This window comes from Sebastes umbrosus, chromosome 12 (assembly GCF_015220745.1).
Source record: "Sebastes umbrosus isolate fSebUmb1 chromosome 12, fSebUmb1.pri, whole genome shotgun sequence".
NCBI classification, from domain to species: domain Eukaryota; kingdom Metazoa; phylum Chordata; class Actinopteri; order Perciformes; family Sebastidae; genus Sebastes; species Sebastes umbrosus.
Genome location: NC_051280.1, coordinates 9253475 through 9268202, shown reverse-complemented (window position 1 = coordinate 9268202; position 14728 = coordinate 9253475). Strand labels below are relative to the sequence as shown.

General features: G+C 41.4%; 1 protein-coding gene across 1 annotated transcript; it reads right to left on the bottom strand.

Annotated features, from left to right (window-relative positions):
• On the bottom strand, positions 1-14173 carry ralbp1 (ralA binding protein 1). Its single transcript, XM_037786580.1, has 10 exons — positions 14042-14173; positions 10174-10476; positions 7805-8257; positions 7361-7710; positions 6073-6234; positions 3878-4009; positions 3404-3514; positions 3122-3243; positions 2917-3037; positions 1-1917 (listed from the first exon to the last, which is right to left on the bottom strand). The coding sequence occupies exons 2-10, from the start codon at positions 10421-10423 to the stop codon at positions 1618-1620; spliced, it is 2001 nt and encodes a 666-aa protein (XP_037642508.1). The 5' UTR covers positions 10424-10476; positions 14042-14173; the 3' UTR covers positions 1-1617.
• Between the last annotated feature and the right edge of the window lie 555 nt (positions 14174-14728).

Sequence of the window (14728 nt, the reverse complement as noted above, 5' to 3'; positions counted from 1 at the left end):
TAAATTATTCCGATCGACACTTTTATTCTTCACAGCATTATTCTGTCTGCAACAATAAGCTACAAAAAGCTTGGAGCAATATGAAAATAACCTCATGAGAAGCTTCTGAGCCCAATCTAGCATTTATCTGTTTCAGTCACAGGATTAATAACACGTTGAATCATGAGTCCAGGTGAGATTGCTTTGATTTGCCCACGACCAAACCTGGGCCAGTCACACTAGCATACTCCATACAGGTCATTAATAATAAAAAAAAGAACATATGACAAAACATAAGAGCTGAAAATACAGTATGTTTGCAATTTTACAACGATATACACAAACGGTGAGTAAGTCAGGCCATGCCTCTGCTTTAAATATCACTGAACGTATGACAGTACTTTGCAAAAGTCATGGATCAGTTGAGAAATGAAATGATTGACTTGTAATCTTGAGGTTTTTTATTTTAACTCACTTCCAACTGACGCCATGAACAATAACTCCAAACATCAAGAGTTGAAACGATCAAATACACAACAGAACTAAATGAGCCTCCTGCGTGTCTCTGCACACATATTTTGGCGACAATAATCATCATTACAGATTTGTTATTCCGTCATAAAACTGGAGAAATGTCAACGTTTCCTTGTTTGTGCAAGAGAGGCAGCGAGAACAGAGAAGATGATTGCACTACAGAACAAAATGTGACTGTAACGACGCGGCCTCCAGCTGTTTGTCTACGTTTTTTTTCCAGTGATGAATAAATATTTTTGTTGCGTATTTGTTTTTGCCATTCATGTTTTCATCCACTGGTCAGTTGCGAGGTACAACGCCACTGTGTTTATGTGCATCTGCCGTTCAAAGAAAAGAAAGCACCTACAATATATTTATACATATATTCATATATTACTAAAAAGCTGTAACTTAAAAATCAACGTTTTTCTTGAATAGTCATCCGTATTCTTCAGAATACTACTTAAATATATAATATATAGATAGACCAATCATAAATTCTTCATCATTCAAAGAGCTTTTTGTATTAGTGGTTCTCTGGGGAAACGTGTCCAGTCTGGCATCTTCGGTTATGGCACACAGTGGTCTCTATCCTAACATGTCCAATTTGCATCTAGGTGAGGGACATGGTGAGATAATATCTGGTCTATGTTCATTTCTTGAGACCTTACCAGCAAAAAAAAAATAAACTTTATGTCATGAACTGGCAAGGCGCCTGACTTTTACTTTTTTCTTCCATCCCCTACTTGCTTTATGAATCCCTTCATTGTTCCTTTCCCCCCTTTCTTCCTTCATACAGGCTTGGCACTGTGGATTTTGATAATATGGTCCACCTAGTCTCTCACAGTAGTAGCCAGTTGTCCGCTACAGCAGCTACTCTATTTCTAGCTTTTTGTGTTTTGCATGTAAAAATGGGAAACAAGGTGTTTGAGAGTCAGGACGCCAGAGACAGTATAACAGATTTTTCCATGGCTGCCACTTGGTGGACACAACTACTAATGAACCCATGGATCCAGCAAAGTGAAATCTCCAGTGGATAACAAGTGACACTACAGGACAACTGACCAGCGGTAGAGAAGTACAGCAGCACAGAGCCATCAGACACATCACTGAGATGATGACATCTCACATGTTGGTGTCCCTCCTGTCTTTGTTTGGCGAGGGCTTCGAAGGATCCTTAGCTGCCTTGCCGTTGGCCGAGGCAGCGGCGTCTGCACCGGCGGCCACTGCGGCAACGGAGCGTTTGGTTTGCTCCTCGGTGCGGGGCTCCGGGCTCGGCTGCGCGGGCGGGGCCTGCTCGGCCGGCGGCTGGACGGTCAGTTCCTGCTGCAGTTTGTGGCTCTGCATGAGGCGAAGCTGGACGCGGAGCTCCAAGATGGCTTCCTGCTCCTCGTGGATGGCCTGGTTCAGGTGGGTGTTTTTGTTCTACGGGGCAATAGATCACAGACAACCAACTAAAAAACATCCTCAGCAAGAAAAACACACCTGATTATTTTTCAACCTAGACCCTATGTTCCCATGTTTTTGTGTCTAACTGACTAATAAGGACAAGAATTTCTGAAATTGGTCCAGTATTGAGGGAGAGCGCTGTAGACGGCAGCTGCTCATGAGCTGCAATGTAATCCTTTTGGGGCAAGCTGGCACTGTCTTTTACGTCCAATAAAAGTGCTTGTTTTTGCCATGACAGGCTCTGATTAATATTATAAGTGTCTGACATTATGGAAAGAGTCTCGCTCAAGGAGAAATCTCGTTGTGAAATCTGGCAACGTGACGTGTTGCTGGAAGACGACGCTGGAATAGTGGAATACATCCATGGAGGAAACGCGAGCTCCAGCCGGGCAGAGCTTGTTGTGTTGGAGTAGAGAAAGCGTAGCTTAGTGTTATCTAAAAGATTTTCAATGTCATGGCTGAATATTTAGATGTCCATAATGTAGAGGAGGTCTTTGAATTTGATGGTTGCACATATTTATTTGAGGCAGAGTATACAGATATTCAGATTTCACAACGAGACTGCTCCTTGAGCGGGACACAAACAGACCGGATCAAGCGAAAGGTAAGAAATTGTTTTATTTCTCTGTTGGGTCCTTTTCCATACTGTTGTTAGACACTTATAATAACAATCTGAGCCTGTCAGTGGCAAAAACAAGCACCTTTAGTGAACGTAGTGTTACATTGACGCTGCTCACTTGCCCTCACAGCTCGTTGACAGCGTTCTCCCTCAATACTGGACCAGTTTAAAAAATTGTTGTCCTCCATTAGTCACTTAGTCACTGGGAAAATTAGGTTGAAAAATACCTTAATCACCCTTTAAGTGTACTTTTGGACTTTATCAGAACTCAACATACTTTAGTCAAACGTTCAGGTAAATAACCGACTATAACAGCTGATGATAAACAGCCAGTAGGTGCAGAATGTTTTGCTCACCTCCAGTTCCTCGTTTTGCTTCTGCAGGTCTTCCAGAATCATCTGCAGCTCTTCTTCATCTTCGCTCTCGCTTTCACTGTCTGACGAATACTCCTCTGTCTCACTGCGACCCTGCTGCCGACTGAGGAACACAATGCTGGGTTACAGTTGAGACCTTCGGTACATGTAATGACTAAATGGATGATTGGTTTCAGTCTTCTCTCACCTCTGAATGTCGGCGATCTCAGCTCGCAGTCTCTCGATTTCTTCCTTCTCGGTGGCAATCTGTCTACGGAGCACCTGCTCAAGAGAGATCAGCTCCTCCTGCTCTGTTAGGATTTCGTTTTCCTGATTATTGAGAAGACGTGGGGAAAACACAAAAGGATTCCATCTCAGGTTGGCATACATAGAGGATTATTTAAAAAACAACTTCAGGTTTTTAGACACGTATTGTGGCATTTTGTTGATTCTTTATAAACTTGTATTTTTGTGTGTTTGAATGACTCACTTGTGCTAATAGGAGGTTGATGACTTCCTCTTCATTCTCGGTCATTTCCTCTTTTGAAACATCTTCCTTGGAGAGGCTTGCTATCTCCTGGGCTATCTTGCTCTCGCACTCCTAAAAGGCAGAGGAAATACAAAGAAATAAAAGCACAATGGTCAAACTTTTCAGTGAACTTTGTAATATTAATCTTTGTTCAGATGTAATTCAGAGAGCTGTTGATTCACGTCTATATCCATTTTAGAGGCCATATTGTTGTTGTGGTATTGTTATACTGGATTGCATTATCTGGCAAGGTGTTCATCAAATTGTGTCCCCTCAATTTATGTGCATTAGCCTGCTTGAAATTCAGTACAAGCACTGAAAGTATACATTAGTGCTGTAATTGAACAGCTAGCCATGTGGTAATTTTGCATGATTGTTCTTTCCCTTATTAAATAGAATAAAAAACATACAGTATAGTATCCAGACACAGCTTACCTGACGTTTGGCCTCCCTCAGTTTGCGTTTTAGAGCAGTCAGGATTCTCTGAACCTCCCAGAGACGCTCCTCTTTAGATAAGTCCTTTACCCCCGCCTGCAGGTCCCTGTGCAGGCAGTTCAGCAGGAACTCCTAAAACACAAGCACATTTTTGTTATATGTCATAATTCAATTGACACTCTGGAACAAATTAAAATGAGTGCAATAGTCAAAACAAGTTTCAATTCCTTAATTACAGCAATCAGTGGCAAACTAAACCTTTGATCCCTGAATAGACAGTAAAGTCAGCACATCTGCCACAAACATTAGATTACTGGAAGCATATGCAAAGACTTAATATCGAAACAGCTCATTTCCCATTCACGCATTATTTCTTGCGAACGGTCAAAACAGAAACCTTTTCACTAGGATGAAATTCATATATAGTATAGTTATTTTTTAACACTGATTTTCACAAAGTTGCTCATGTAAAGATGAAGGTGCATGCAGCAGGTTATGTGTCTCCAGTTTGGTTTATTTTGCAGTGTTTTGCACTGGCGTATAAGTGAAATGGAACTTGAGGTACATGGTGACACAACATCACGTCCTGGCACACTGAGGAACAGAGGCAAAGATAAAGATGTGCACCGCTGACAACACAATGTAATATAAACAGAAGCAGCTTACTTTGCTAAATTCCTGCTGCATTACTATCTAATGTGTAACATTTAATCCTTACTTAAAGTGATAACCATTTATCATCTGCTTACTTAAAAAAAGATATGTAAATATTTTAGAGAGTTTAGAAAGAGCAATGTACCCAATTAAGTCATTTCCATGTCTTGCTGAAGGACTCTTTAGCAAGAAATGGATTAGGGCTGCAACTAGCGATTATTTTCATTATCCATTAATCTGTAAACATTTGTTAGATTATTGAATTAACTAACCGATTTTGTCCATAAAATGTCTGAAAAAAAGTTAAATAAAATGGTCATCACAAATTCTCAGCAATGTCCTCAAATAGCTTGCTTTTTGAGGAGCAATAGCTACCTTTAAAACATAAAGATATTCAAATCACAACAACATAAAACAGACAAAAGCAGGAATCCCCACATTTAAGGAGCTGAAATCTGCAATTTTTGGCATTTTTGCTTGATGAATGACAAACAATTATCTAAATGTTGTCATTTAAAGGAATAATTTGAAAACCCTCTCATATCTGTCTGTTCAATATGTGCTAGAGCTTAGAGACAGTTAGCTTAGCTTAGCATAAACACTGGAAACGGTGAAACAGCTAGTGTGGCTCTGTCCAAAAGGTTAAAAAACCCACCTACCAGCACCTCTAAACCTTACCAAAGATGCTCTCTAACAAAAGATGCTACACCAATGGTATGAAATGATGTACACTTCCTGTCGCCTAAGTGAGCGCTGTCTAATGTATTTATATGTTCTTTTGCCAACAGATAGATATAGATATTTAGCCAACAGCCATATTTGGCATTCCAAAAATGTGTTATCTAAATTAGTTATCGTTCACGATTGACACAGTTTGGATAACATTAAAGCCAGATTAGTAAAGACACCAGACCGTCAGTTAGACACTGTGTTGCCAGATATTGCGAGAGTGTGTTGCTGAGACAGAGAGAGGTCTTGAAAAAAATTAGTTTTCTCCTGATTTGTCGGTCTGAAAAATGCCAAATTAATGTCAGAATGTTCGGAAGATATGTGCCTTGTGAAAAATAGGTCCAATATTTACTTTGGTGACTATGAGGCGAATTAATTGGTCATAATCTGTGTTCACGTTCACCTCTCTCATTGGAGGTAATAGACTCAGGACCTGCCGCTAGTCTCCTAAAGGGGCGGGGCAATGGTAAAACCCATGTGACACAGATACAGGAAACTGACCCGGTGCTGCATCTTCTTTTTGAACTGTCTCTGACTTTACTAATCAACAGGTTATATCTGGTTTGTTTATTCCATACAAAACACCACAATGTAAAAACTTCAAGTTGCGGTTTCCTGTCATGTCCTGACTGTTTCCTGTCATGTCTCTGGCTCCAGTTACATATGACAGGCATGGGAGTGGTATCTCTCTCGGCAAAATATGTATATATGTCAATATACATAGACTATTCCATTCATTTTCCATCGATCAATTCTGTCAATAAATGAATAGACTAAAATGAACAAACTGGCAGCAGAGGGACTAAACCCACCTGTCGTCGGATCTCCTCTTTGACGCTCTCCTGGGTCTCAGGCAGCGCTGGCATGGTCGCCATGTTGGACCAGCGGAGTGGCCGCACCACCGGCTTCAGGACTACGTCTCCAAACAGCTCCCGCACGTGTGTGAAGAACATGTAAAGAACGCGGTTCCCAATCTGAACACAAGGTAAACACATCAGTGAACACAAAGCAGTTAAGACACCAGTAACCACCAATTGTCTCTGCGCCACCTTCTCCACAACACAAATTTACTTATCCTGATTAAACTGACCCTGGACTTTCATTAATTGAGAGAAGTGTTGTGGCTCCTGCTGCTGTTGATTCAGAATAAGTGGAGCAGCCACAGAGACGTCCCCTACGGGAATAAATTAGATTCACCAAACTAGGCCAGGGTTTTAGAGATGAACTGACTGTTTGATCCAATAAAAACTCAGGCGGTTTGTTGCTAAGGGGAGGTTTCTTATCTTTGAGATTCTTGAGCCTGAGCCCAAGAGCTATTTTTCTATTTGATGTTTAGTTTGACATGTCCAGGGTGTACCCCGCCTCCACCCAATGTCGGCTGGGATCGGCCCCAGCCGCACCGCGACCCTGAATAGGATAAGCAGTCATAGATAAGGGATGGATGGATGTTTAGTTTGCCTATTGCTGTTGAATTACTGCTCTCTGTAACATTTAAACATCTTTTAAACCATTTCCTTTCTTTGTTATCTTTTTCCCATTAAAGGGATAGTTCGGGTGTTTTGAAGTGGGGTTGTATGAGGTACTTATCCATAGTAGGTGTATTACCTACAGTAAAAAATAGTAAAAAAATAATCAATATCCGTTTAAGTGTACACTATATTTGGAATATTTTTCGCCACTTTATCTTGCTGCCAGACAGCCCTTTCCGACGGGGAACTGAACTGAAAGTGAAACTTATCTATACTCTCTCCAAAGCCAGCAGGCTCAGATGACAAGACAGTATAGATACGTTTCACTTTCAGTTCCCTGTCGGAATATATTCTAAAGCGTACACTTAAGCGGATATCACATTTTTTAGGTGAGCCTTTCTTTTAGGTTGGTAACATATGTTTTCCTGCTGTCTCCATCCACAGCACTGTATTGCTTTGCTCCGGTGCCGGTGCTCCGGTCTGTTTCTCCAAACTGGGGGAACGCCGACCATCATCTACTGTAGGTAATACACCTACTATGGATAAGTACCTCATACAACCTAACTTCAATACACCCAAACTATCCCTTTAATCTCCATTTACTCAGCTTGATCTACCCTTCCTCTCTGACCTGTATGGTCGGGTTGAGGACGATGGAGATGTTCTGAATATTCATCTTGGTGTCCGCCTCCCTGGCGATGACGTGGTCCATGTGCGTGACGACCCAGGAGAGAAGAAGCCGGCATTCCGGCGTCACCTCGGTCAGCAGCCTCTGGAACTCCGTCATCTTCTCGGCCTCCACCTGCCGACCGCAGGCGTCCTCAAAGCGCTGGGTCAGATCTCGGCCCAGCAGGTTCTCTGGCAGCTCGCGGAGGTACTGCTTCAGTAGGCTGGCAACAGTGTGGGGGTCGTACTCCTCCAGGCAGGGGCACTCCTCGCGGTCATATGCTGCTTTCAATTCATCCACCTTGGACTTCATACCTGAGAGGGAGAGAAGTCGATGTATCAACCAGACATACAAATATTGAGACATACCTTTTTTGCAAGATGATGGAAAAATCAAAAGTTTCTCTACCTGAGACCCGGTAGATGCCTTCACACTTCATGCCATAACTTTCAATGTAGTCCACACATTCTCTGAAGACGGCTGGCAGCTGGATACCATCGTACAGAGCTGTCCTCTTGACAGCTTCATTCAGAGGTGCTCCAAAGATAGGCCTGAAGGTGGGGATCTCTGGGACTGGGACTGGCTCTGCCTCCGTTGTCGGTTTCTTCTTCTTCTTCTTCTCCTTCCACTGTTTGACCACGTCTGCGGCCGTCAGGTCCTTCGATTTCTTATCCTTGGCCTTGTCCTCTTTGGGGCCCTTCTCCTTCTCCTTCTCCTTCTCCTTCACCTTGAAGTCCTTTTCCTTCTTCTTGGAGAAGCTGGGCTTCTTGAACACGTGGATTCCCTTGGAGCGCTTCATCTTGGATGGGCTCTCTGCTTCGTCTGCTGAACTGTCCTCCTGGAAGGCGGCGTAGCCTTCCGCTGTGGAAGTAAAGAAAGGCAAAAATAGGGTTAGATCTGAGGGGACAAACGCCCCGGTTTTCTTATTCTCCTCGTACGACAGAACCACGACACCAGTAAAACAGAAACAGGAAGAGAGATGTGTGTGTGTGTGAGAGAGTGAGAGAGAAGATAGCAAAGGAGGGGGAGAATGGGGACTTAGAAAAGAGGTCAGCCACAGATTTAGCATAGCTCCCACAGCACCTTACGTCTCTCCTCTCTAGAACAGGCTCAGTTCAAATATTTTTCCTCAGAGCAAACAGCTACAAAGTAGTGTCAAAGACCGTTAGTGGCCTCTTCTGCCTCCTCTAATTGTCTCTACTCCCGTAGAACAGGGCCTTTGTTTATCACAGCGCTGCCTGAGACACACCTTCACTGGGCTCTCTGGGTGTGCTCTGAACTGTCCATCTCTTCCTCTCTCCCACCATATCCCGGTGTATGAGCTAAATACAGACATGGAAAAATCCTGATACAGAGTGGACAATGAGCCTGACAACCACACATTCTCAGTAAAGGAACATTTCTCACTGCGACACGCAGCAACAGCCAACAGGATGGAAAAGCGGGAAGCTCTCTCTCTGTGCTCAACAGCTACTACTGTGGAGACCTTCAGCAACGTTGTAATGGTATTCAGTCCTCAACTGCTCTAAAATTGAAGCTAAGTGGCCTGAAGTAGATGACCTGTATGTACTTGGTAGCATAAAAGATAAAGAATGGTGATATTCTACATTTGTCTTATTGTCAACAAATCCCATGAAAATTGAATTTCCTGTGTAGCCTAAAAAAATATACTAAAAAACTTTATTTTAATTTAAACACACATTAATGAACACTTAACGGATTTGCTCAAGCATGGGCTTTGTTCTAGCTTCTTAACAAAAACACTTTCTGAAAGGAGCAGTGTGTAGGATATCTAGCTGTGAGGTTGCAGATTACAACTTCTCCCGTGTGCCTAGCGGGTAGGATTGCTGAGGTGGCCGACGCGAAAAAGCGAATGGTCCTCTCTAGAGCCAGTCGTTGTCAGAGTAGAGTGCTTAGAGTGTGTGTGTGTATGTGTGAAGTGAGTGGTGAAGCAAGAGAGAAAGAGTGGCGGCAACGGGAGCGAGTAACGTTATCGACTCCGACCCAAGCAGGAAAAGTTAACAGCGTTTTGGTTTGTCCGTTCTGGGCTACTGTATAAACATGGAGGTGAAATATGGCGGACTCTGTGGAGAGGACCCGCTCCCTATGTAGATATAAACGGCTCATTCTCAACTAACGAAAACACAATTCTTATATTCAGGTGATTATACACTAATGAAAACATACTTGTTAATATTATATTCCATTTCTGCCAATAGATCCCCCTAAAAGCTACGCACTGGTCCTTTAAGATGCTGCCCATTACTCAATTAGTACTCATTTGGATGCCAACTGTATACTGACCAAGTATAACGTTTGCATGCAAGGTTGCAAAAATGCTATTTTATAATTAGGAGATATTACATCATAATTAAGGTGTGAAAATGCAGCAGAAACAAGCATTTAGTGGTGAGCAAATTGACAAAAAATAAGTGTGTAATTTGCACAGTGAATTCTTGCCATTTTCAACATTTTTGCTTGAAGTCACCTTGACGTGTTCTCATAACCATGAATATTGTTTTGTTATACTCTTAAACATTTATTAATAGGTCAGCAGAAATATTAGGAATAGTCTGAGAAAGATTTGTAGCACAAAGTCACTAACTAAAAGATTTCCAGAGCTTTCAGCCATTTTTTGTAGCTTTGACAAAGTTTATAAATTGGCTGAAAGATCTGCAAAATGTCCAGTGAGTGACCTTGAGCTAAGAATTTTTCCAACTGCTATTTCCAAGTTCAATAATAAACCTTCAAGCTCAAATTACAGGATAATTCCTTACTCCTTTTCTCCTTCTTCTTGAACTTGTTCTTCTTCTTGCTGTGCTCTTTGTCATCATCTGAGACGTAGGCGTCAGGTGCCTCGTGGTGATGGCCATCGTGAGGCGGCGACGGTTCGCCGGTGCGGTACAAGCCGGGGAACTTGGTGGGACTGATCTCCTCAGAGCTGGGGGTCCGGGCCACGCCCCCTGGGTGCTCAGCCCGGCGCTGCTCTGCAGGGCTGCTGCTGGGGGGCAGGAAGCACTCAGTCATGGCTGCTCTGGCCTTCTCACTCCTCTGGCTGGTACATCACCTCTCCATCACACCTGCAGTGGGCAGAAATATAAGATAAAAACACAATACAACCCTGCATTCAACTTCTCAGATAATCTCGAGTGTGTTACAGTCTGCATACGGATTCTTGATTCACACATATTCCTCCTGCTTGTTATCCACATGTTATTTACCTCCTATCTATGTAACTGGAAGTTGGCAGGTCTATAGATTATATAATGAACTGAACTTGAAAAACCTGTTTAATAGTACTTTTCACAATATAGTTTTAAAGAAATACTAAAGGATTTGTGTCTCATTCCATGTAATGATTTAAATTTTCAACTTGGACCTATTTAGAGGTGTTTGCGATTATTTTTGATGCAGCTTGAGTATTGTTTATGCTACAATCATATGTATGACTGAACTAGGTTTGTAGCACTGTATGTCTTCTCTCTGTACATGTTTCTCCTGCTGTACTCAGGTGGTGTACTTTCTTGCAAAAGGGGACTCAATCACAATGAGTTTATCTGATAGAATTAAGGTTAAAAAAAACTCTGGCTCTACTAAAACCCTGCTTAGCATAACACAAGTAGCCTATAACTATGTAAGAGCACAATATAGCAACACAAATGTACACTAACAGAAATAACAAGAAAATCAAAACTAGGGCTGTCAAAGTTAACGCGATAATAATGCGTTGTTTTAACGCCACTAATTTCTTTAACGCAACTTGCGATTTTAAGGTTGTAGCGGGCTCATTTTTAAAGCTAAAGTGAAGATACTGGTATCACATGAAACTAGGAAATCTAAGGAATCCAACTATGTCATACTAGCTTGACGGGAAGGAGGTTAAATAATGCAAAAAAATTACGCTACATTTTGGTGAGGAAAAACTAGCATGGTCATTTTCAAAGGGGTCCCTTGACCCCTGACCTCAAGATATGTGAATGAAAATGGGTTCTATGGGTACCCACGAGTCTCCCCTTTACAGACGTGCCCACTTTATGATAATCACATGCAGTTTGGGGCAAGTCATAGTCAAGTCAGCACACTGACACACTGACAGCTGTTGTTGCCTGTTGGGCTTGAGTTTGCCATGTTGTGATTTGAGCATATTTTTTACACCAAATGCAGTACCTGTGAGGGTTTCTGGACAATATTTGTCATTGTTTTGTGTTGTTAATTGATTTCCAATAATAAACATATACATATATTTGCATAAAGCAGTATATTTGTCCACTCCCATGTTGATATGAGTATTAAATACTTGACAAATCTCACTTCAAGGTACATTTTGAACAGATAAAAAATGTGTGATTAATCACGATTAACTATGGGCAATCATGCAATTAATCGTGATTAAATATTTTAATGGATTGATTATTTAGCCGTATTATGTCAGTTAGTTGTCAGTCTATTATATCAGTATGTGCCCCACCAAACAGAAATCTAAATTAATAGTTTTGACTTTAAAAAAAGATAATTTGTACATAGTTTACAGAACATGTTAGACCAAATGGACAACACAGCTGTAACACAATATAAACAATTAAAATCTTTCTCTCTCTTTTTTTCACACTAAGATACAATTAACATATATTACTTTTTCAGGTAAGCTGTGATAATGTATACAAAATAAGTTATTTTCCATCTAGACTAATATTCAAAATCTGTGAACAGAGCAATTGATCTAGCTCAACTAACATTTTGTACTCAGAAAGTTAGAAGCACAATAAAACAAGCTGCAGCCCTTTACTGCTTCTTCTTCTTTCTTTATTTATTTCCTGAATATTGAAATGATGATAACAGTGCAACAGTAACGTCCACCCACCAGATGGGGCTCTGCAATATGAACAAGCACATCTTGCATGTCCTACTTCTAATTCTGATATCCACATTCAGCTAAATTAAAACTACAGTCACTTCATCATCTATAGAAGCAGTGATTTTTTTAGAAATACAGCCCTGATGACTGTAGATAAGAAGATATTTGTTCAGCTGAAAGTTTAGACCATTTGAATCAACCGTATGGCTGTCTGCCTCGTTTACGTTAAATCATAAAGCATAAAAGGGAACTCCTCTTACACGTTTTGGGAAGTAGTCTAATTACATAATAACTACAAGGGTGTTGGGTGTTTAAAAGCTTCAATATACCCTACTAATCACTGTCAGATGGCTCTAAAACTGACAGCAAAGTTTAAGATCTCCTGTTACATGTTGATGCTAGAAACAACTACCAGTTTAAGTCAGGTGGTTTCTGTGGTGCATCCAAGACAATACCAAGAAGACAAATGTATTAAATGATGTAACACAGCAGCTATACGTTCACTAACACTGTCTTAATTGTACTCTGGACACAAACACTGTTAATAAAGCCTGTCTGTCTGACATCTTAATCTTCCTTCACTGTGGGCAAATTATCCTCACTATTTTCTTTATTTATTTCCTGAATATTTTAATGATGATAACAGTGTAACAGTAACATCCACCCACCAGATGGGGCTCTGCTATATGAACAATCACATCTTGCATGTCCTACTTCTAATTCAGCCAATTCTGACATCCACAGTCAGCTAAATTAAGTCACTCATCATCTATAGAAGCAGTGTTTTTTTTTAGCAATACAGGCCTGATGACTGTAGATAAGAAGATATGTGTTCAACTGAATGTTTAGACAACCATGTGAATCAACAGTATGGCTTCTCTGCCTTGTTTACATTAAATCTAGCATAAAGGGAACTCCTCTTACACGTTTAGGGAAGTAGTCTAATTACATAATAACTACAAGGGTGTTGGGTATTTAAAAGCTTCAATTTACCCTCCTAATCACTGTCAGATGGCTCTAAAACTGACAGCAAAGTTTAAGATCTCCTGTTACATGTTGATGCTAGAAACAACTACCAGTTTAAGTCAAGTGGTTTCTGTGGTGCATCCAAGACAATACCAAGAAGACACATGTATTAAATGATGTAACACAGCAGCTAACACTGTCTTAATTGTACTCTGGACACAAACACTGTTAATAAAGCCTGTCTGTCTGTCTGTCTGTCTGCCTGCCTGCCTGTCTGTCTGTCTGACTGTCTGTCTGTCTGTCTGTCTGACTGTCTGTCTGACTGTCTGTCTGTCTGTCTGTCTGTCTGCCTGTCTGTCTGTCTGACTGTCTGTCTGACTGTCTGTCTGTCTGTCTGCCTGCCTGTCTGTCTGTCTGTCTGTCTGTCTGACATCTTAATCTGTGGGCAGATTATCCTCACTATTCTGTTGCCCTGTCCTGTTTCCATAGGAACGCTTAATCAAACACACAACTAGTCACATATCATCAAGTTAATGTTGAAATACTCCGGTTAGTTATTGAACTAATGAATCAAAGCACATTTACATTAATAAAACGTGGTAGAGTAGCAGCTGTGGTCTGAATGGAGGGGCCCATTAATGCTAACGTTAGTTCAGCTAAACTAAGCTAGCTGATTAATCAGCCTGTCCGTCTCCATTAGAGCCGCTATCTCCTCCAGACTAAACCCAACATGAGATATATAGTTAGCTGCGTGTGCTAGACTCTCTTGTGTACCCACTGTGCTGTCATTGAACACGAAAAACACAAAAGATAAGAAACTTTACCAAGAAACTCTCCCGTTCGGTCAGTTTCAGAGTGGAGCTTCCGGTTTGTCTGTATACTAAATAAACCCTTCTGCGCCTGCGCGACGGCCCCGGTGTATGATGGGAAATGTAGTTCGAGAGTGTTTAACTTGCTTGGCTCTAGTGATGGGAATTCCGGCTCTTTTTAGTGAGCAGGATCATTTGGCTCAGCTCACCAAGAACAGCCGGCTCTTTTGGCTCCCAAACTCGGCTCTTCGTCTTACCACTTCTTTCTTTTATATTTCAGCCAAATTTAGCGATGTTTTGACCGATGATTAGTATGTTTGCACATATATCACTTAAAATATTCCATATAATTATACTAAACCTTATAATTTCCAGAATACCATAATTTTACATGCTGCTTCGTTTCCACACATCACACGCCTCTCTCTCTCTCTTTCTCTCCTCCTCTCCCTCCTGCTCTGTACCTGCAGACCATCAGCGCGCCGCCCACCCCCCGCCCCTCCCTGCTTGATGGTATGATCCTTGTCTTTCATCACCTGATTGGTCGCACAGACGTCAATAACACAATATTCAGTCACAGTCAGTGCATAGAGTGCACGCGTCATGGAGAAGATCATCCTATCATTCTGCCTTGAATTAATAAAAAAAAACAAAAAAAAAACACGGCTCTCGGAAGGGAGCCGGCTCCCATGTTCACTTACA

Bases quoted from the DNA above. Each gene is read 5' to 3' on its own strand.
- ralbp1 (XM_037786580.1), bottom strand. From the start codon at position 10,423: ATGACTGAGTGCTTCCTGCCCCCCAGCAGCAGCCCTGCAGAGCAGCGC. The intron at 3,244-3,403 runs GTGAGTCATTCA...CTCAATAATCAG, and splicing joins TCAACCTCCTATTAGCACAA to GAAAACGAAATCCTAACAGA. The intron at 3,038-3,121 runs GTGAGAGAAGAC...TGTGTTCCTCAG, and splicing joins GAGATCGCCGACATTCAGAG to TCGGCAGCAGGGTCGCAGTG.